General features: G+C 36.0%; 1 protein-coding gene across 1 annotated transcript in view; it reads right to left on the minus strand.

The window, feature by feature from the left end:
• Stpg2 (sperm tail PG-rich repeat containing 2) overlaps positions 1-23215 on the minus strand; it is a 574528-nt gene extending 551313 nt beyond the window's left edge. Inside the window, exons 1-4 of the mRNA XM_074041065.1 lie at positions 23107-23215; positions 17324-17436; positions 14356-14520; positions 3365-3477 (exon numbers count right to left, since the gene is read on the minus strand). Coding sequence (XP_073897166.1) covers positions 3365-3477; positions 14356-14520; positions 17324-17436; positions 23107-23215 — 500 coding nt within the window. The remainder of the gene's footprint in view (positions 1-3364; positions 3478-14355; positions 14521-17323; positions 17437-23106) is intronic.
• Between the last annotated feature and the right edge of the window lie 1236 nt (positions 23216-24451).

The raw sequence follows: 24451 nt of genomic DNA on the forward strand, positions 1-24451 counted from the left end.
TTGGTTAGTTCTGCTTTTTCCAATTCAGAATATTAGTAAAACTGTTCTAATAATGATTCCAAAACCAAAATTAAATGTGTCTGTTACATCATAAGTTAACATGAAAAGCTACCAAAAATGTTCCCTGTGTACTCTATTTACCATAAAAAGTCTTTAAAATTCTAAATCCCATGGTATTCTAATTACTACTAAAATAAGGGGGAAAGAGTTGTCTGCTATTTATATCAGGAAAATAATCAGGTTAAGTGTCATAATGATCTTTGAAAATGAAAGGTAAGTCAATTTTCACTGAAATTGAGACAACCTCAAAAAGAATTAAACCCAAGCTTCAGAATCAGACAGCCTGTTAGGAATTCCAGCATTGCTACCTATTAGCTTTGTTATCATACATAAATCACATAGTTTCTCTAAGTTTTATATGCTTCATCTATAAGTGGAAATACAAATAACCAATTCTCAAGAATGCAATGATTAAATTGGAAAGTATACGTGATATGCATAATACCACACATAGCCCATAAATCCATTATAACTTTCAGCTATAGTTATTAAAAAATTATATTTAAGCAAGCTATACTGACTACACTAATTTTTATCTTTACTAAATAGAATCAAAGAAATCTGGTAGCTCATATTTCCAACAAACTATACTAGATGTACAAAGATTAAAAACAGATAACAGAAAAACCTAAATCAAACGCTTGTTGCATAATTGTCAGTTTCTTTATTCTGTGCTTTGATTTAAATGTGCATTTGCCCTCCCAGCTTATTACTAAATGATTACTTTTTCACTGATTTTTATCCACACAAAATTCAACAACTGAGCTTTGTTTTTAAAACCTCAAATGGGTATAGATAATAAATTTATATTTGGGGTATCATAAGTGCCAGACATCATTTGGCTCTGTGCCTTTCCCCAAAACAGACCTATAAGCAAGTCTTGGGGGTGGAGGGATAAAGGAGAATGATTAAGGTGCAAATTCTACTAAGATATACTGTACAAACTTTTGCAAATATCACAATGTACTCCCAGTACAACAATAATAAAAATAAAATTTTAAAAATAGAGTGGCTGATGGAATTGGAGAACATCATTCTGAGTGAGGTTAGCCTGGCCCAAAAGACCAAAAGTCGTATGTTCTCCCTCATATGTGGACATTAGATCAAGGGCAAACACAACAAGGGGATTGGACTTTGAGCACATGATAAAAGCTTTAGCACACAAGGGAGGGGTAAGGATAGGTAAGACACCTAAAAAATTAGCTAGCATTTGTTGCCCTTAACGCAGAGAAACTAAAGCAGATACCTTAAAAGCAACTGAGGCCAATAGGAAAAGGGGACCAGGAACTAGAAAAAAGGTTAGATCAAAAAGAATTAACCTAGAAGGTAACACACACGCACAGGAAATTAATGTGAGTCAACTCCCTGTATAGCTATCCTTATCTCAACCAGCAAAAACCCTTGTTCCTTCCTATTATGGTTTATACTCTCTCTACAACAAAATTAGAAATAAGGGCAAAATAGTTTCTGCTGGGTATTGAGGGGGTAGGGGGGAGAGGGAGGGGGTGGAGTGGGTGGTAAGAGAGGGGGTGAGGGCAGGGGGGAGAAATGACCCAAGCCTTGTCTGCACATATGAATAATAATAAAAAAAATAGAGTGGCTGAGTAGCTCCACTTGTGTACTCTATCAAACCTCTCAGAATAATTCTGATACAGCCAATAAAACAAAAAGTTTGAAATACACACACACACACACACACACACAAGAAAATGCAAACTGACAGAAAGAACCAAGACAAATCTAAACCAACAAAAGGCAGTCAAACCAAAGGGCAAACAAATTATAAAAGTGGTAAAATAAGTGAAGCAGTCAGGAATGCAATCTAGAAGAATTCATTTCTGCAAGAAAAAGTGAGAAATACAAATGGAAAAAGAGAGATAAATATGGGAATAAAAAAAATCAAAGAAAGGCATGCATTTAAAAAAATAGGGGGAGAATGGAAGTGTGACAAAGTTGGGAAATAAAAAGGATTGGTATGAAAAACTACCAAGAAAAATCAGAGTTAACACTAATTAGATAGGGTTCTAGTTGTTTTATGTTTTATAAACCTCAAAGAGATGGAGGGAGAAGCAATAAACCACCCCAACTGGGAGGGAAAAAATGACAGGATCAAAATACTAAACAACAAAAACCTATGTCAAAGGGGATGATCAGAGTTAGAAAAGTCTATATATCTTACCTTGTATAAAAAATTATAATGATATATATATAGTCTATATTAAACTAAATATTCAGGTTAAGCTTCTAGCATAAGTATTTAAAGAATAAAAACACAAAAGTGTACCTTTCAGCTCAGGAGAGTCAAAAAGTAAATGGACTAGAGTATAAATTTCCAAAAACAAGATCCATGTTTTATTTCTTTTTTTATTCTCAGTTACTAAGTTCAGTACTGACACCTAATAAGAATTCAAGCAGTATTTGTTCAATGAATGAACTTTATCAAGAAGTCCAGGCAAGAGTCTCAGGCATTAATATACATTCTATTTTAATGCACCTAGCAAATGCATTGAGTATATAATCATATGGGACTTCTTGGGAGAAAATTCATGCTATGAGAGAGAAGAAGCAGGCAGATAAGCTGAAATTATCTTCTAAAAATTAATCAAGTCAAGAAGTAGCAGATTCTGAGGACAACTAGTATTTGTTAATTTTGCCTTCCATGGAGCCATGTCTAAGGCTTTACTGTGTGAGGAAGAAGAACATACAGAAAAAGTTGTTTTGTCAGAAATGGATTTAGTAGTAGACTCTGTAACTATTACCTCCAGTCTCATGTAGCTGTGACTCATGCTGACTGAAAACGCCTTTTAAAACTATTACATAGTCAGAAGCATGGAGACAAAAGCCAAGGATAAATTAAGGAATAAGACAGTTTCTTTTATATTTCCTCTGATTTTTTGTCTACTTTTTAATTAAGCACAGCATATTTTAGTACTTGTATACATGGTCTTTGTAATCAAACGGGCCACCCTTGAAGCCAATCTCTGACATTTAAATAGCCACATGATCCCAAATATATCTTTTACCCTCTCTGATCCTTGGATTTTTCACTGATACTATAGATATAACAGTAACTACACAAAGACTTGTTCGAAGATTGAGATAATACATATAAAGTACATGACACAGGAACTAGCTTATAAGAACAATACAACACATCATATAGATTACTCCAAGATAGAATACTTCTTAGAGTTATTCATATTAATTTTCCTTTCTTATGAGGATAGCCTAGTCTGAATTAGTAGAACACGGTATAGTCAAGAACTACCTTAAAGGTATACTTTCTGTTGTTAGTGTTACTTACTGCACTATATCATACTGTCCGGGACCAGGACTCGGTTGTGTAAGTAGCTCTCGTCTTCCAGAAGAGTTGGCAAAATGTATACCTTTGTATTTCAAAGTTGCACTGGAAGCATCCTTAAAAAAAGTGAATGTAAAATAAATAAGTTAAATAAGTTATGAAACAATGTCTCAAGTGTAACTTAAAATAAGGACAGCCTCAGTCAAAGGGCTTCCACTGGTAAATGCTAGTGTTCTTTAACAGAATCCATTCTACATTATCCCTGCTGGGAACATCTTACTTCCACATTGGCCAGGATTCTCAACAAGCACCTCTAACATTAGTATATCCTCAGCCAATATGAACAGCTTTGCTCTTGGTGGCACTCTCAGTAATCTAAAACATTTAGGGCAATCAAAATTAGTTTCTCATCTCTAAAAAAGGAGCAGAGTGTATTGTATTGTTCATGGAATGCTAATAGAAAAGTCTATTAAAAATTACCTTAAACAGATTGAGAAAATGGAAAAACCATCAACAGGCATTAGACAACTTCTAATTACATGGCATTTAAAAACACTCATATAAATTCTTCAAAGAGTAGCAAATAAGCTAAAAATAAATTAAACACTATCCCCAGTTAATTTTATTGCTAATACTTGAGGAGAGGATAAGTCTTTTTAATACCAGAGAAATTATTTGTGAAAGGAGAAATTAACCATAATTTTTCCTTTGTATTCACTGCAATAAGTATTAAACTTAAGCATGAACCATAAGAAGTTAAAACACTTGATTTCATGATAAACTAAAAGTAAATACAAAGTAGTAAGAAAAGTAATAAGGATAGTAACTACTTTTGTAGGAATTCTCTTCTTTTGACCTGATATATTTTTAATTAACCAATCATTTAAGAATTTTTAAAACAAATTATTTTAACTAATGATAGGATATATACTCTACCTTACTTCTTTTCAATTCTTTGAAAAACTTTATTAACAAAACCATATTTTTAAAACAAGCTTGAACTGTTAAAATAATTAATATACATTGATAAACTCCCCATAGCATAAATGTATAGCTAACTATATAAACCATGTGTCAGGAGTTCCTGATAGCTATTCCTATTTAAGAGACATGCAAACAACTTCTCTCAGTTATCATTACAAATGAATATGCAATAAATAGCAATGTTATTTCAAATTTCAGTTCAATCCCATACCTGCTTCCACCTCACCCAAAAATTCCAGAGGAGATGTATGAAAGAGATACAAATGATCAGTGCTGGAAACTAGAAGGTATCATTCATATGCCAGAGACACTTTAAGAAATCTCTAGAAGGTACAGCACAGCAGACTAAAACCAATAATGAAACCTACTACATGTGAAAAGAGCTATAACTAAACCCTATTTACATCCCCACAAGGACAGAAACTAGAGACAAGGATGGATTCTTCAGTAATGAACAGGCAGCAATTTCTAGTTAGAGAAGTGCCACTCCAAAAAGCTTTGGGGTGCTACAACAAAATCCTAAAAGAAGTTGGAACGGCTGGATGTTAGAGCTGAGGGTAGAGAGACGGAGTCACTAGTTCTGTCCAGGTAGGATTTGGACAGGTCTGGGGCTGTTTGGGAACTAGAAGAACAAACCTATAAGAAGGTAAATGTGAAAACTAACCCTATGGGAAGCAGCTAATCATGGCTACCCTAAGAAAATCTTAGTGTCAAAAGAGTGGCCATGCTAAATACTATTTTCTGTTGAATGAATCTGCCTGCTAATACTGGCAATTCCTACTGGATTTATGCCTGTTTTTTGTGGAAAGCAAAGAAGTTATGATGAAAAATCTAAGAGAACTGTTTCATTAAAAGCACTGATTTTTACACTGGTACTTTTATACCCTTCTCAAAAAGCATAACAAACAGAAAGGAGAGCATCATCCCCTCCCTTCACCCCAGCTCATCCTACAGTTTCAGTAGTGATAGAGAACACTGCTGGAAATGCCCAGCAGAGAGCGCCATCTGGCAAGAGACTGAAGTGCCTGGAGAAGCAGCAGCTGTACTCAGCAGAAGCAGAACTGGTCCAGAGCATGGTTGAGACAGCCCCTGTGGACCTCTAGAAGTAACTGGGAAGGGAATTCTGCAGAAGGCTTGAGGTCCTACCTTGATAGGTGAAGACAAGAATCACTGGTATTTCAGCTTTTAACATTATTGCTTATGGTTATTATTCCCTTTAGGACCTGCAATCCAATGAAGCCTGGAAACACTTGTGTTAGGCAAATAAAAAGGATTAATCCTTCTATCTTCTAAAAATACTTTCAGCATCATACAATGTTGCAATGTGCTTGGATTATTGATCTGAACATCCCTTTTAATTAATTGTAACACAAAGAGCAGAGTGTTATTTGCCCCTCTTCATTATTAGACATTCAGCTTTAACACCATGAGTGATGTGTGATTCAGTCCTATAAAGTCCTACATCAAAGTAAGATATTATTTTTATCATTACATGTAGCAATTCTAATTGATACACAATTCCAAAGCCCAGCCCCTTATCAGACCCTTGAAGGAACAAGGCTAAGAATTAAAAAGAAAGAGCTGACCCACCAAGCTGTGCAACTTATAATGTGTGTGTGTGTGTCTTTGTGTGTGTGTGTGTGTGTGTGAGTAGGAGGGGAGGGTGTGTGTGTGTGTGTGTATGTCTGTGTGTGTTAGAGTAGGAGGGGAGGGTGTGTGTGTGTGTGTTAGAGTAGGAGGGGAGGGTGTGTGTGTGTGTGAGTAGGAGGGGAGGGTGTGTGTGTGTGTGTGTATGTCTGTGTGTGTTAGAGTAGGAGGGGAGGGTGTGTGTGTGTGTGTTAGAGTAGGAGGGGAGGGTGTGTGGGTGTGTGTGTGTTAGAGTAGGAGGGGAGGGTGTGTGTGTGTGTGTGTTAGAGTAGGAGGGGAGGGTGTGTGTGTGTGTGTTAGAGTAGGAGGGAGGGTGTGTGTGTGCATGCTTGCAAGTGCACCTGCATTCATGCTTTGGGGCTCTAAGGATAACAAAAAGGAAATAAGACAGTGAGAGATCCAAAGCCTTTGGGTTTGGGGGTTCAAAGACAAATGTTGTAAAAGCAGCAGAGCCTGATGTGTCCAGGAGAGAAGCAGATAGCAATACAGGAGGACTGGAACAAACCAGCGCATCCAACAAAGTAGCTGAAAAGTAGCTTATTCTCTAGGGTCAGTGTAACTCCAAAGCCTGCTGTGTCGAACAGAGCTTTAGGAAACAGTGCCTCACCACATGATCCTTTCTTTTGCCAAAGAGTTGTTCTTGACCATCTTTCAAAAGGAATTTCCTAATAGAGCCATGGACTTTAGGCAATTCTGATGGTAGAAAGAACAAAAACTTCCCTTTTGTGTTGTACTTTGCTTTTACTTATAAATAAAGCAGAATTTCATAATTTTGCAAACTTGTTCTTCTATGTAGTTCAACAATATTACCATGATGAATATATCAGATATTTCAGATACTGCATTTGGAACATATCTAACATAATTACCATAGTCTATAGATTTGTCAAAAAATCAATATTTTAAAGGAGCACATTTATAAGTTATCTTTTATATAACATTGTTAGACTTTAAAAAAGAATCCATGCCAGACTTTTTCTTTTTCAGTGCTGGAGATTGAACCCAGTGCCTTGTACATATTAGGCAAGTGATCTGACACTAAGCTACAGCCCAACCCCATATTAAGCTTTTATATTAATTATTTTAACAGAGCAACTCAGAACCTTGAGTAGAATTGTGTCCAAGAAGCATTCTTCAGGTGAATTTACATTACTGAGATTTTTATTGCTCAATTATTAAACAATTCAAAAAGTAATTCAGTAAAAGAACAGATTGCATATGTATACATACATATATGTGCATAAGCATAACATGCAAACACAAAATTCAAAACATTAGCAAAAGTCCTTTCCTGTGTATACAGTGAAATTTATTTCATTTAAACAACAACTGCTTAACTTACAAACCTCTACAGAACTCAGGCAAATGTTCAATATGAAATTAAATTTTAAAGCCATTTGAAAACAGAAAAAAAACAGAATAAACTGATGTACTCTTACTTCTACATCACACTTGCTTTTATGTGCACAGCTTCAAGGTCACTGTGAACTTGAAAAATCATTAGCAAATAAAATATGACTTAACTGAAACACACCCAGCATGGATGGAGCTACATCATTTTAAGTGAATGTTGTAATAAAATTAGAAGAAGAATTGCTAACTGCCACTGTCACAGACAATTAAATGAATGAAGAAGGAGCTATGTAACTTTTGCCCCACATCCTTTCATAATTAAATATGGAAATGGAATCTCTGAAGAAATAAAAGTCTCAAAGTGCATCAATTTAAACACTCATAGACTGCTTTTCAATGTGGCAATACACAGGTAGTTCCCAGCATGTTATCATGACCAAATATAACAGTATCATAATTCCAATTGCAAATCTTCCTGTGAAATCCCCCTCCAAGAAATTATATTCCTAACAGTTACTTGGGATCTTCTAAAAAAAGAAAAAAGAGAAGCTAAATTTTATCATTTAAAATGTTATACAAAATAATTTATATAGAGAATTTCTCTTTACAAGTTAAATTTAGCTGAAATATATTTGTTGACTACATTCCTGTAACTCTCAATTCTACATTTAAGTTTTTCCAGGAGATATAATTCACCAGTTAGGAATAAACCATAATAATTACCTATCTGTTAGATTATTTTCTTACTTTTCTATGAATATTCACATCTGGTAGCTGAGTCCATATACAGTATTATCTCAAAAAGCAGTTAAAAGCTACATGAACTTATCAGAAATTTGGATAAGATTTGATTTAACATTACTACAGTATCACTTATGCAACAGCCTGTGAAGAATCTGTTTCTGTCCAGGAGTAACAGAAGAAAATAATACCTTCAGCTACTAACCTCCACCACCCGACCTCAAGATCTTTCATAAATTCAAGATGGGAATTTCATGAAAAAAATCTCAATTTAATTCCAATTAAACTTCACCAAATCCTTTTTTTAACTCTAAGAACTATGCTTTTAATTTGTACGTAAATCTATGTTTTCATATAACATGTATTCTTAAATTAGATTAGGGTTTTTATTCAAAGTTGGATTTATATTCAAGTTGAATCAACTCAATAATTACTAAAATAGGTCATCAAATAAATTGGACCTTGGAATGAATTTTCTATTTTCTGTCTTCTATGAATAATCAATTTAAAAATAAATAAAGTTTTAAAAAACTAAATTCTCCCAAAACTAATGAACCAATAAAGAAATGGGCAAGTGAACTAAACAGAACTTTCTCAAAAGAAGAAATTCAGATGGCCAAAAAACACATGAAAAAATGCTCACCATCTCTAGCGATAAAGGAAATGCAAATTAAAACCACACTAAGATTCCACCTCACCCCTGTTAGAATAGCCATCATTAGCAACACCACAAACAACAGGTGTTGGCGAGGATGCGGGGGAAAAAGGAACCCTCTTACACTGTTGGTGGGAATGTAAACTAGTAGAACCACTCTGGAAAAAAATTTGGAGGCTACTTAAAACACTAAACATTGATCTACCACTTGATCCATCAATACCACTCTTGGGGATATACCCAAAAGACTGTGATACAGGTTACTCCAGAGGCACCTGCACACCCATGTTTATTGCAGCACTATTCACAATAGCCAAGTTATGGAAACAGCCAAGATGCCCCACCACTGACGAATGGATTAAGAAAATGTGGTATCTATACACAATGGAATTTTATGCAGCCATGAAGAAGAATGAAATGTTATCATTCGCTGGTAAATGGATGGAATTGGAGAACATCATTCTGAGTGAGGTTAGCCTGGCCCAAAAGACCAAAAATCGTATGTTCTCCCTCATATGTGGACATTAGATCAAGGGCAAACACAACAATGCGATTGAACTTTGAGCACATGATAAAAGCGAGAGCACACAAGGAAGGGGTGAGGATAGGTAAGACACCTAAAAAATTAGCTAGCATTTGTTGTCCTTAACACAGAGAAGCTAAAGCAGATACCCTAAAAGCAACTGAGGCCAATAGGAAAAGGGGACCAGGAACTAGAGAAAAGGTGAGATCAAAAAGAATTAACCTAGAAGGCAACACACACATACAGGAAATTAATGTGAGTCAACTCCCTGTATAGCTATCCTTATCTCAACCAGCAAAAACCCTTGTTCCTTCCTATTATATCTTATACTATCTCTTCAACAAAATTAGAGATAAAGGCAAAATAGTTTATGCTGGGTATTGAAGGGGTGGGGGGAGAGGGAGGGGGTGGAGTGGGTGGTAAGGGAGGGGGTGGGGGCAGGGGGAAGAAATGACCCAAGCCTTGTATGCACATATGAATAATAAAACAATTAAAAAAAATAAAAATAAAAAAATAAAACATTTAAGAAAATGAAAAATAAATAAAGTTTATATGTCAAAATAAATAAAGTTTACATGAGTAAACTTATTCATATGAGAAAAAAATTTTATGCATCTAGGAAAACTTGGAAACATTATTCTGGCCTCATGACAGATGATACATTATTTCAAAACAAAGATATAGTTTATATAGAAAAGGCAATTTAAGAATAACCAGGGAATTACTTAAGTTTAAGCCAAGGACCTATGACTTCTGTGAAAAATAAATACTAATTCTAGTATATTAGACTATAGTTTTTCCCCCAGGATATTTCAGTAATTAAGAAATTTGACAATAAGTGGCAGAGTCAGGAACAAATCCAGGCAGTTCAACTCCATTGCCTCTCATAACCTGTCTTTCACCTTGTAGAGAATATCCTGGTTTCAGAACATAGAATTTCTATCAAGTTCACTGCGATTTTTACAAAACTGATCTCTGTTGTTCTGCTAGACATCTTAACCAAACATCTAATAGCTCTTATCTATTGATGAAGACTAATTATTAGCTTGTTATGAACAGGTCTTAAGATAGTCAGGCCTGAAAACCAGGCCTGGCAGAGAGGAGAGTGAGACACTCTTGAGACACAGTTCCCATGGCCAGGAAGAAGTGGGAATTCTCAAGGTGAAAACAGGAAACATAAAGCTTACTCTATTTTAACATAAGTAACCTCATTTTTTAAAAGTTTTATAGTGTGGCCAGTTGTGCTGGTGCATTCTGCATTCCAACTCTCAGAGCCAGGAAGACTGTCAATTTGAGACCAGCCTGGGCTATATAGCTAGATGCTACCTCAAAAAAAAAATGTTTTATAGTATGAATTGGTCCATTAGGCCTTAAAATACTATAAACTATTTGCATGTACTATCTAGAACAAAATGTATCACTTCTAGCTTGTTCCATAATCTGTAACAGTCAAAAAAGTTAAATACCGAAGATTAAATACTTCCTCATGTATTTATCTTACTGTTCTTCTTTAATTCTTTATATGAATTTGAGTTACTATTGAATCACATTTTATTTCAGCCTAAACCCTTTCATATTTCCAGACGTGTTGTGTTAGCAATAAATTTTTCAGTTTCCCTTTTTCTGGGAATGTCTTAGTTTTTCATTATTTTTTATACAATACTTTTGCCAATTATAGAATTCTTGATTTGCAGTCTTTTTTCTAGCACTTTGATTTTATCATCCCACAGCCTTCTGACTTCTATGGTCTCTGATGACCGTCATTAATCTTACTGAGGATTTGTTGTTCTTGTACCTGTCATCTCCTCTTGTTACTCTCAAGAGTCTCTGTCTTTGGTTTTCAACACTCTGCCTGTAATGTGTAGGTATGCATCATTAAACATTCATCCTATTTCAAGTTTGGTGAGTTTCTTGAATATGTTGACTAATATTTTTCAACAAATTGGAAATGTTTTCAGATGTTATTTCTTCAAATATTCTCTATTCCTCTTTTCCAGTCGCCTCTTCTTCTAGGATTTCCATTATGGATGTGTTGGTATGTTTTATGGTCTCTGAAATTATACTTATTTTTTCATCTTGTTTTCTTTCTGTTCATCAGATTGCATAATATCAACTGACTTGTCTTCTAGATCACTGATACTTGTTTCTGCCCTTCTTTTTTTAATTTTTCATTCCCATTGTTATACTTTTTCAGAATTTCTACTTAGTATTTTTTGATAATTTCTGCCTCTTCTTTATTGATACTCTCCATTTGGGGACATACTACCTTTAAACTTCTCTTTAGTTCTTTAGACATAGCTTCCTTTAGTTCTTTGAACATGTTTGACATAGGTGATTTAAAAACATCGTTTAAAAACTCTAACATCTCACTTCAATAAGTTTCTTTTATTGTGTATAGACCATATTTTTTAATTCTCTGAAAGTCTCATAACATTTGTTGAAATTGGACATTTTTTGTAAAATAATCAGACAACTCTGAAAATCAGAACCCCAAGCCCACCCCAGAATGTGGTGATTGTTTGCTTAGCGATTTTTTCAGACTCCTTCTCTAAACTCTGTATTCTTTGCCACGTGTGTCCATTGAAGTCTCGGTCTGTTTAGTTGAGTGGTCAAGTAATGATTGGACAGAGGTTTTCTTAAATGTCTTAAATCGATAGGTCTCTAATCTTTACCAAGGTGTTCTCTGCATGTATGTGCTGGAACACACCTTCAACACTCAAGCTTAGCCTTCACTTCCTGCTTATGTAGCCCTTCAAGACCTCTTAGAGGTAAGAGCTTATATATTCTAGAATCTGCTTTATTAGATGCTGGGTTAGCAATTTTGAAACTACTTTCACTACATCATAAGGATGAGTAACTATTTTGAGAATAAAGGGAGCCAGGTTTCTTTCTGTGAAGAAGGGAGTACAAATATAGAAAGGGAAAGATTAGAATAAATCTGTGGTGTTAAGACTAAAACTGGAGGTATGCTTAAAAGCAAAGCTATTAATAGACACACAAGAAGTAAGTACAGAGTTTTAACCCTATGAACTGACATGACCTAGAAGCAATTATACCCCGTAACAATGCATGAACCCAATAATATAGATCTTTCTTTGAAATGCCATTCTCCACCAAGTGAAGTAAGGCCCCTTAGAGAAATTGTTGCATTATTTATGTGTTTGATAAATAACATAAAACTAATTTAAGAGAAAAGGATCTAAAAATCCTAAAACTCCCCATTATACCAATTACACACAAGGTGTTTGAGACTAAGCTAAAGACGAAGACAAGTGCAAACAAATAATTAAAGTATACTGAGAATGAAGGTCAAGCAAATCCTAAGAATTCCTATTCTTTACCTAAAGTGTCTCATCGAGCTTTCCTTAAAAATCTATGCTTAATTTCTGCCATTTTCCTCACTGGGATTGCTTCCTCCAGATCTCAAAACAGTATAAAAATACAATAGTTTCAAAGCACTATGTACTTCTGTCTTGTAACTAAGTAAAACTGTAAGAGGTGCTTAAATTGCTTTTCAGTACTGACTCCTTACTTAGGCCCATGAATCAACTAAACAGAGAAAAGCTTGCATCTCTACCTCCATTTTGTACCTATTGTCCTTTACTCTGAGACATTCTCTCTTACAGTCACCTTGAAATCAAAGAATGACAGGAATGATTGATAACACCTTTAGGACAAAGGAACTGAAAGTTCCCCTAAACAAACACTGAAGCCTTGCAGGACAGACCACCCTCCAAATGAGGATAATTACCTATAATGATGAGGCTGCAGCCTGGAACAGGAGTAAGCATTTCATGGGAACCAGACTGCTCCCCTCAAGCGTTGACAGTGACAATATCTTCTCTGAAACCCTTCTCAGAACCCTTGGACTGAGATAATGGTCAACCAGAACATATCTGTGTTTGGGACTGTTTCACTACGTATACCTTTGTCCCCTGCTTCCAGTTCTCTGTCTATGCAAACCAATAGTTCATGTCTTTACCCTGAAGACTGGCTGAGTACTCACTCTGCCTCTTCCCATGACATGTCCCAAACCTGTGTAGTAAATCTCCTTTCTCTGACCTTTACCATGCCTCTTTATTTGGCTTATAGGAACAAGTGACTGAACCTGGCATGTGAAATTCCAGGAGTTTGGGCCCTAGGTCCAAAACTCTAGTTTTAGAACCAGACATACTGAGGACGGACTGCAGGAGGTCCCCAAAAGGTGATAATTGGCCACGGAGACACTTCTCCTTCCCAGGAAACTTCTGTTTGCACCTGAGAGACATCTCTGCCCTCAGGCAATAAAAAAGGCTATAAAAACCCAATTTCCAACCTGACCCATGGGACCACCGGTTTCCAGGTCCCCCTGCATGCCTCCATGCAGCCTTTCTCTTATCTTCTCTACTAATAAAATCCTTCTGACCCCTGCTGCTGGAGTCCACATGTGCTTTCATTCTCAGAGTGGACCCAAGAACCCTGAACACCTGAAAATTCCTATGTATCATCTGTGGTTCAATACTATCTATAGTCATTATTTTTATTTATTGATAACTCATATATTTTAACTGGCTGAATGAAATCTCCATTCAACTCTGGCTAGGGTTGAAATATAAGGTCTCAATGAGATGGATCTGCTGTACTGTATTTATCTCAAACAGAGAGAAGTTTTTTTTTTTTACATCATTTGTGAAATAATTGATACTTATATTTTCAGATTCAAATTTTTTATAAATAAATGCTTATGTTCCCTTTCTAATTCAGAATGTGTATTTCATATGATTACATATTGTGGCTGCTAATAATTTACCCTGTTTCTTCTTCCTAAACATGAAATCAGACTCTATTCCCCAGCCTCGTCCATAGTTAAGAATGGCTGTATGACTGACCTTTAGCCCCTAGGCCTGGCCTACAAAAACTTTTCTCCATAATCCTTCTTTCTGTTCTTGCAGCTAGATGCAAGTGCCCTTATGAGTGAGGAAAAGAAATTCTTCTGAGTGAAGTCACTGAAATTTAGAGGTTTATTTGTTACTGCAGTTAGTACTGCATGAATTAAACATATATAATCATAAACAATCTTCCAACTATCATTGTAAAATGCATTATACTCACAAATTGAGGTCTGTAGTATGCTGGACCTAGTGTGTTATCAATAGCAGGTGGGGAGCGTTTTATGATGCTGTCATCATCATTAATGTGGTAACCATGTGCCTGTCCACAAGAAGGAATTGAAGGAACATCGACACTTCTGGTAACTGTAGGTGCTCTTAAAGCTTTCTTCAAGCATAAAATGTTTGTAAGAAAAACATTTTATGTCATTTATTCAAAGGCAAAAGAAAAGAGAATAAGGAATGAAATATTAAAATTTATAAAAAAGCAACTATTAAATATTTAATTAATGAATTTGATAAAACAAATGAAATGCTTGCTATGTAAAACTAACTTAAAGGCATGAATTCAAGACTTAACTTATAAACTAAGAATAGATACAATTAAAGCCATCAAAAAAAAAGCAAGAATTCACGCTTATTTTGCTCAGCTATTTATCTTGCTTAGTAAAGTAAATATTACTGATTCAAAAAAAAAAAAACAGGCAGTCCTCTAGCCATATTAAAAATGCTATCATAGTAACTGCCTACAAAAACAACTACATTTTTCAGTAACGTTTCATGTCTTCATTCCTACAACTTCTAACTTGTCTCCACATTACCTTTGCTTATATAAATATGCTAATTACACAGACAATGTAGGAAGAAAATGTCTATGACATAAGGCAAAATGGGAATAGAAAAACATAAACATGAAGAAGTTATGGCAAAAGAAAGAAACAACTCTAAACAAAATATGATCAAACCCACTAAAAATATTATTTATTTCAAAGGGGTAGGCCAACACCTCAATTTATCACCTCTCACATTTTGTCTTGAATTAGAAGCTACCTGTATGTCTCTCCCATCTAAATGTTTAGAGGTTTTGTTTTAGAAATCATGGGTTTCTTTGGTTTTTGGGGGGTTTTTTTGTTCGTTTGTTTGATTTGGTTTGATTTTTTTCTGGTGCTAGAGATCAAATCCAGGGCCTCACACATACCTGGCAAGTGTACTAATATTAATCTACACCCATACCTCAGGAATCATATTTTAAATTTTGTGTATTATTAACAGTATTTTGAAAAGAGTCTCTAAACATAATAGGTAAATACTCTATATATAGGTAAACAAGTTGTTCTTTAAATCTTTCTTGCTTCCTATTCACTGTAGACATGGGAAGCGATTATACATTTATCAAGAACAAAAAGGGAACCCTGGGAATGTAGCTGAGTGGTAGAGCATTTGCTTAGCACACACAAGGACCTGTGTCCAATCCCCAGCACCACAAACTAAAAAGGTAAAGAATGAAGTCAGAAGCTAATGCAGTTAAAAACTAAAGTTTTTAAACATCATTGAGTATTCATTTAATTACAACTAACTACAATGTGGATTCTAACAATATATTAAACTTTATAGTAAGGCTATTTAAATGTACATGACATTGAATAAAATATTAAAGCTTTTCTATTTGACTTTACTTAAAAGAAATGTCATTAGAAGTAAAATTTAAAATAGCAAGAGACTGGAATGAGGGCACAGCTCAAGTGGTAGAGCACTTGCCTAGCAAGCCTAAGGTCCTGAGTTCAAAGCCCAGTGCCAACAAAAGAACAACAAAAAAAGCAACATACTGATTGAAGATGCTTGTTAGCTTCTATTATTTTTCTATTCATGATATTTAATGCTCCAGGATAAGACTGATCATAGTTTGCAGGTCCAGGATTATCTGAAATAATCCTCTTAAAACGTTTCTCTTGGTATTTTAGACTATTGCCTCCTTGTACATTATGCTAAATTGGACAGAAAAATATGAAATAATTAAAAGAAGTACTTTATATTTTATTCATATTTCATAAATAATAAATATTACTAACAAATAGTTAAAACCCAATCCGAGAAAATTCAGACCCTCAACTAAAAAAACACAATTCCAGTAAAAGAGAATAATGAGAAGGTAATGATTATGTTTCAGGATGTTTGTTTGCTTGTTTTCTGAAGTTCTAAGGTTTGAATTCAGGGCCTCACACTTGCTAAGCAGGCACTCTATCATTTGAGTCACACCCCTAGTTGTAGTTTTCAGTTTTAACTTTGACTATAAACTAAAATTTATTGTGCTTAGAGCACTGAGAGAATATAAAAAAATGAAATTTGAAGACAAAAATCAAAAGCAGGAACTCCCAATGCTGTAGCTCAAAGTAAAAAAACTATGTCTTGCAAGCCATTGGAAAATGTATACTTCTGAAATTACTTCTTAGAATGCTGTCTTACAGACTGCAGTGAAAAAGCAAAACCTTCCAAGCTAGCTTAGGATTACTTTCATAAATAACATACTAGACATCTTCAGGAAAGTTCGTGTAAGCTTATTAGAAAACCTTGATTTCATGATTGCATTAGTTTTAAACATTTTTATTTCAAATATCTGAATTCTCCAGAATTGGAAAATTATCAACTAACTACCAGACAGTTTATCCAAATAAAATTCCAAAAAGGTAAAAGATGCTATTCATGATTATGAAGACACTGGAGTTATATGCACTATTTCTGAACATGAACAGGGGCCATTAGAGATATTCTAGCCATAGACTCTTGAAATTATTCAGAAACAGGAGAGAGATGAGACAATGGCTACTGCTATAGCTTTAGAGTATGGGACAAAAACCAACTCCTTCACTCTAGTACCATCCCTCCTCTACTATCTTGTACAACTTTCAGGAGCCATAATTTATACAAGAGTCCCATTCATTCATTCTCATGGATAATGCACCATGTAACCATGTCTTATCTCTTAGAGAACATATAGAACAATGAAGAACACCCAATCATGCAATCAATATCAAATGCATTTGTTTTCTATTGTTTGAATTATAAAATACAGATTAAAAGGAGAACGATGATATGAGGGAAAACTAAAATATGACAGATAACATTTCATATTATTAGAGGAAGAACATATGATTTTTATTAATGTGCAACAATCATTAACTTTATAAATGTACCTTTGCTTTTGAAATATTATAGTGTCCTGGACCTGGACCAGCTTTTGCAGTGTTGGCAGCAACAGTAAAACTACTTTCTCTGGCAGCCAAAGAAAGAAATGGTGCATAGCCACCTATAAAAATAAAATCATACCACTGGCAGATAAAATAGGTTTCCAAAGAGTGTAGAGAAAAAGACACTTGAAATATATGTAATTATTCAATATACTCAAAATTGAGAATACATTTCCAGAACTAATGACTAGCCACAGTCATTTTTAAATGTCTAAGATCAGAATTTTTATTACTTCATATTGAATATAAGAACCTACAGAAGTGGGGCAGGCCCCAGTGACTCATGCCTGTAGTCCTAGTTACTCAGGAGGCAGAGATTAGGAAGATCATGGTTCAAACCCAGCCTGGGCAAATAGTTCTTGAGATCCTATCTCAAAAATACCCAACACACACACACACATAAAAAAAAAAAAGGCTGGCAGAGTGGCTCAAGTTGTAGACCGTCTGCCTAGCAAAAAAAAAAAAAAAAAAAAAACAGAACCTATAGAACTGGACTTAATGAGCAACAGAAAAAAATATCTAAATGAAATAAAAACAAAGTAATCATATTTGTGTAGGATAAAAATAATATTTAGTTGATAAAAAAATTTCATCCTCTGATGAAATCATTCACTGATTTATAATTTGAAACAGCATATATTATTTGTAGAAAATAGCATATATAAATGGAGAGAAGCTAAAGTAGGCAGACAGCAAGTAATTGATGTTTCCTTACGTTGGCACAGTAAATATTTCTTGATTGCTTGACTCTAAACAAAACGTTTACAAATCCAAGGTACAAACTTCACTGGAACAAGAAATCACAGACTAAACAAATTTGGAGAGTCTAGTGACAGACTGTTTTTAAATTCAAGAACTGCACTGTGAAAATCAGTATAGTTTAAATAATATGGCTATTAAAAGATGAGAAAGAATCAAGCAGCTATGTTCAACAGGCAATGAATGAAAATGAGGACACATAACTTGAACACTAAATGAAGATTGTTAGTCTAAGATTTTGTGTGATAATTAGTATAGTAAAAATCTTGCTAATCTCAAATAACATAAAAGATACGCTACTTAAAACATTCTTTTAAGGCCCATATGTAATTAAAACACTAATTAAAACAAGAACTATTTACTTATGTTAGGTATTGCAACATAAAAGAGATGAACAAAATACAGACTTTATCCTTTAAAAATAAAACAATCTCTTGAATAGTTAAAAAAGGATCAAAATAATTTTAAATAAGCATAAACATTCCAGGTGCCATAATGGAAGACAAATGTCCAGAAACTCAAAAAAGGAAGTCCTCATCCATTGAGGTAATTAGGAAAAATTCAATGGATGATCTTGAAACTCTGGGCATTAATCTAGGGCTAGGGGTGTAGCTCAGTGGAACAGCCAATACGTAGCATGTATAAGGCTGTCAGTTCAATCCCTGCCACACACACATTGAAAAGAAAAAATCCTTGTATGTCAAGTTGGCTGTCTATAAGGAAAGAAGAAAGGAAGGAGGGAGGAAGGGAGGGAGAAGATATTTGTTAGGTTTAAGTTCATACATACACTAAGGTATTATGAGGTAAGAAAGCTAAGCCAAGGCTAGTTCTGAGGCAGTTGTCATCAAAACATGGCCTAAATCTACCCAAATATAAAATTAACTGCAAAGTATTAAAATTAATTAAGAGTTGGAAAAAAACATGGACAAAATAGCCCCACATATTCAATGTATCATTGATACTAAAATATATATTACAGATTGTAATTTTTAAATATATATATGAAAGAAATGGGCAATAAAGAAAACCTAGAAAGCCAGCATTTCATAAAATCTCCATTGAAGTTTTCCAAAATTACACAGAACCATCTGTTCATAAAATGAAAATATATATGAAATTTTGAGCACAAGTAAAACCAGAAGAAAATTTAAATGATTACAATGATAAGTTCCACCAGGGAAGGAGCTTTTCTGGGTTGTTTTTTTTTTTTTTTTGTAGGTGTGTACATAATGTTTAGGGTTAAGGTGACCAACTGTCTGAGTTTTCCCAGGATATGAAACTTTTAGTGTTAAACTAGGATAGGCCCAGACAAGCCAGGAAGTTTGGTCACCTTACCATAGTGTTCTACATAGTAAACAATAACTACAGATTTAATAACTGATATTCTAAACTATATCTTTGGTTAAATTGACATGTGAACTACAAATGATAAATCAAACTGGCAGAAGGGAGAAATTAAGAATACAGGAGAGGAAAGGTTCTGAGAGGAAAGAAATGAGTTCAGTTTGGGATAAATTGAGTTTGAGTTGCCAACAGCAAAAAGTAAATCAAACTGGCATGGAACAATAAGTCAGTCCATGCTGAGAAAGGTGAGCAGTATGTGATGAAAGAACAAGTTATGTTGCCACAGTGACAGACATGAAACAAAGGGCATTCTTCACATATAAGAAATAAATAGGTCTTTAAATGGTACTCATCTTCAGGAACAGCAATGACAGAGTAATTATTTAGACAAATAAAGATAAAGCGCATTTCCTGATGGGGCCTCCCTGTGTTCTGATCGGCCAATATGATAGAGCCATCATTGTTGACAAAAATCACCTAGGCACATGTACAGGACCATGTACCCCTAATGCTTTGGTGACAAATAAAGCTTCCCCATCAAAGAAGAAGTCTAGGAAAGGAAATATTTATGTGATGATGTCACCAGCTTAGATTGCTAATACAGAACCAATACTGATAACTTATATACAACTAAGGTGGGATCCTCTTTATTTTGTCCATACACTTGAAAAGTAATGAACTACTCTGTAGCACAATAATGCCTGGAGCACTTACATAATTAAAAGGAATATGTTTTTATCAGAAAGAAATGAGGACTTGAACTAATTCAGGGGCAGTTAAGTGAGAGATGGAACCAATTTCAGAAAGACTGTGAAGACAGTCATTGGGCCTTAAGGATCAACAGGAGTGGCCAAGAAGAGAAGGAACTAAAATAGTTGTAAAGCTTAAATCACCTAGGTAGAAATGTCCAAAAACATAACTGGCAATGCTGAAGGCCTTCAGATCAGGAGAAAGCTTATCTCAGGGATACAAGTCACTTATATCTCAAAAGATTTTTTTTATTGTTTTATTATTCCTATGTGCATACAAGGCTTGGGTCATTTCTCCCCCACCCCCTCCCTCTTCCCCCACCCCCTCAATACCCAGCAGAAACTATTTTGCCCTTATCTCTAATTTTGTTGAAGAGAGAGTATAAGCAATAATAGGAAGAAACAAGTGTTTTTGCTAGTTAAGATAAGGATAGCTATACAGGGAGTTGACTCACATTAATTTCCTGTGCATGTGTGTTACCTTCTAGGTTAATTCTTTTTGATCTAACCTTTTCTCTAGTTCCTGGTCCCCTTTTCCTATTGGCCTCAGTTACTTTTAAGGTATCTGCTTTAATTTCTCTGCGTTAAGGGCAACAAATGCTAGCTAATTTTTTAGGTGTCTTACCTATCCTCAGCCCTCCCTTGTGTGCTCTCGCTTTTATCATGTGCTCAAAGTCCAATCCCCTTGCTGTGTCTCAAAAGATTTTTGATCAGGAGTGATCAAAATCAGAATATAAATAGTAGTTAACACTATAGATAAGAAGGAGGAAGTACAATAAGAAAATCCACAAGCAGAAAATGAAAAGCATGTAACATTAAAAAGGTATTTAGAAGCTGGGCGTGGTGGCACACACCTTGTAATCCCAACTACTCAGGAGATGGAGAGCAGGAAGATCATTGTTTGAGGGGTGAGTGGGGAGGATGCAGGGCACACTTAGCAAGACTCCTTCTCAAAAGAGTTGGATGTGGTCATGCACAACTGCAATCCCAGCAATGCAGGAGGTATGAGGATCAGCTGTCAGAGGCAGGCCTGGGCAAAAAACAAAAGATCTGAATAATAACTAAAGCAAAATGGACTGGAGGCCTGATTCAAATGGTAAAGCTGTTGCCTCACTAATGTGAGGCCCTGAGTTCAAACTCTGTTACCACAAAAAAGCTAAATAAATATAAACAAATAAAAGGCATTCAGAAAAGTAAAAAATCATTTTTATTTTAATTTTTTATGGAGCTGGTGTTTGAACTCACGGCCATACGCTTGTAAAGCACTTTACCACTCAAATCACATCTCCATCCCTATTTTTCTCTGGTTATTTTGGAGATGAGAGTCTCACAAACTATTTGCCTGGGTTGGCCTGGAAGCGAAATCCTCCCAATCTGAGCCTCCCAAGTAGCTAGGATTCCTGGCATGAGCCACTGGCACCTGGCAAAAATAAATAAATAATAACCTTTAAATACTATGAAGGATTGGTAGGTGATGGAAAAAATGATTCCCTGACTCACCATTTACCATGTATGTCTGGTACTTTTTCAAAATAAGTATAGGAAAAAGAATCAGAAATTGATGTGTTATAGATATAATGGGAAGAAGCATTTCTACAAAGTGGTCAGTTGTATCAAAATAAAGTAAGAATCACAAATTATCATAGGTGTAAGCATTTTAGGTGGTCATTGGGGGCCAGTAAGTTAGTGAAGACTAACTGTGTAAATGCTGCATTAAAATAAAGACAGGCATACACTGAAAGTTGATGTAGGGAGGAAAGGATAAAGGAGAATAATAACAGGGGTTAATCTGAGTAAAGTGCAGTATATTCACGGCTGAGATACCATCCTGAAAACCCTCTCAGCAATGAATATGGACTTAAGGTGAAGGACAGGGCTGTAAAACAGGTCTTATGAGGGGAGTGAGTACTTGTGGGAAGGTGGGAGGGTGAATGGAGGAGATAAAGGAGGAAGAATATGCTCAATGTACTTTATATGCTTAAACAGAACAATGAAACCTGTTGTAATCATTTGCATGGGGCAGGGGATGAAGGAGAGAGAGATGGTAGTGGCGAACCTAACCAAGATATACTGTAAGCATATACAGAAATGTCACAATGCATCCTCCCTGTACAATTAATATATGCTAATAAAAATGTTTTAAAAAAAATAAAGACAAGCATAATAAGCTCCCAAAATACTGAGGTCAGACGATGAAAGAGGTAAAATTCAAAATTAAAACACTTTATTACAGCCAAAGAAACCTAAACCAATCCTAACCTGATTGGTGATGTCAACAGAATAACTGAGCCTAGCATTTATTTAGATTTATAGACTCAGTATAGTAATAGGGGAAATGCAAGTTACCAAGGGAAAAAACAATAATCTTGATGGTATTAAGTTCCAGAAAATAATCAGAATAGAAAAAGGAGAAAGCAAATTGGAAATACGAAAGTTTGGCCTGAGTCACTAACTGCAAGCAAATGAGAACAAATAACTATTTAAATTATGCTCCTCTCAAGAATTTAACTTTTCTTTACAGAACGTAGACATGCGGGTTCTCAGGAAGTATCTTTGAAAATAGGGATGGTCAGATAAGTTACCTGTCTGAAAAAAAAAGATGGAACTGTGTTTAAATATTGCAAAATAGAAATATAAGTTGTATCAGTAAATACATGTTTTTCTCATCGAGGAAAGAAACGGCACAGGTCAGAAGTAGAGGGGAGTGGGATTTCATAAAGTCAGCAGAGCCGGGAAATCAAAGCCCTAGGTGTAGTGTTTTCCCTGCTGACTTCATGTTTTGTTGTATTTATGAAGTGGTATGCTTCGCTTTTTGTCTAACTCAGACACACAGAAGCTGAGCAGGATGCAGGCGAGGTGCTTTTTCCTCCATCCTACCTGCAACCCGCTGCTTCTGTAAAGGTACCTGGTAGGACCCGGGACCCACACGCTCCGCGGTGCCGCAGCCTTCAGCCAATCGGAGCGTGCGGGGAGCACGGTCATACATAATGAGGTGGGCGGGGCTGAGCGGGGTATAAAGACCAGGCAGTTTCGCCTGGCGTGGAACAAAAGCAGGCGGATGCGCCACTTCTATGTTAGAGCAGAAGTCTCAGGAACCCAGTAGGTGGCGGGGGAGCTGTCCGCCCACCGGTTCACCAGTGTCACATTTCCCCAATGTTCTAGCCCTCTGGTAACGTGGAAAGGACAGTGATTAAAGATTAATCCTCCCACACAAATGTCTGTTCACCGGCCAAAAGCTCAGGAGCTCCTCCCAGAACCAACATTAGGGACAAGGCGCCCAAACGGCGACTTCCGGCCCTCGCTCCGCCCATCTCTCCCCGCCCCGGAAGCCTGAGCGGGCCTGTTTCCTGGGGTCCGACTGTGAAACAGGGTTGGTGCTTCCTTTCCGGGCCGCCCTCGGAGCATGTGGACGAGCCGAGCGCTTTCGCGGCGAGCGGGGGTTGCCCCTTGTGTTCCCTCAGAGCTCCTGGTGCTGAAACAGGCCGTCCGAGCCCTGGAGCGTTATTCACCGCGCCAAATTCCCGACAGCTTTACGGTGCAGGTTAACTTGACCTTGATCTATTTCCTCTGTAAATCAGAGTATAGCAATAGCCACGATAGAAGGGCTGGTAGAGCGCGCTGGCCTCTCCTGCAGAAGCCTTGGTTTCGCGAGCGCGCTCTGCACGTCTGCTGCACAGCTGCACAGCAGCACCGGCACCCACAAAGCAAAGGCACCGCTGCTCCTAAACCCTACGTGACCCATAGTGCTGAGAGAAATGGGCAGGGGATTGGTGACAAGAAATGGGGACCAGGAGAAGGAGAAAACCAGCAACAAATCGGGTGACTGAAAGCCCCTTGTTGTTAGATGTCAGACAACCTCAACATTCATTCATCTGTGTTTACAAAGCCAAACGAAGGCATTAGAAAAGACCCAGTCTACCTCATTAAACCTGAGTCACTCAATCCATAAAAAAAGGAACCTGGCTTCTGTAAAGAGCTTAGAAAGTCTATGTCAGAATCCACCTCTACTTGTCTCAGGCTGTTTTTCAGTCAACAATCATATGCAGATTCTTAAAGGCTCCCACAAATCCTACCATGTCCACATCTTGCCAGCTAAAAAGCTACAGTGCTTTCATTTATCCCTAATGCAAATTTTAACATATTTATGCTCTGTAAAACACAATTTGCCACTTAATTCTATGCATCATTTACTGTGACCTAATTGTGCAAATCTATAAAATAC

The sequence above is a fragment of the Castor canadensis genome, chromosome 9, assembly GCF_047511655.1.
Source record: "Castor canadensis chromosome 9, mCasCan1.hap1v2, whole genome shotgun sequence".
NCBI classification, from domain to species: Eukaryota; Metazoa; Chordata; class Mammalia; order Rodentia; family Castoridae; genus Castor; species Castor canadensis.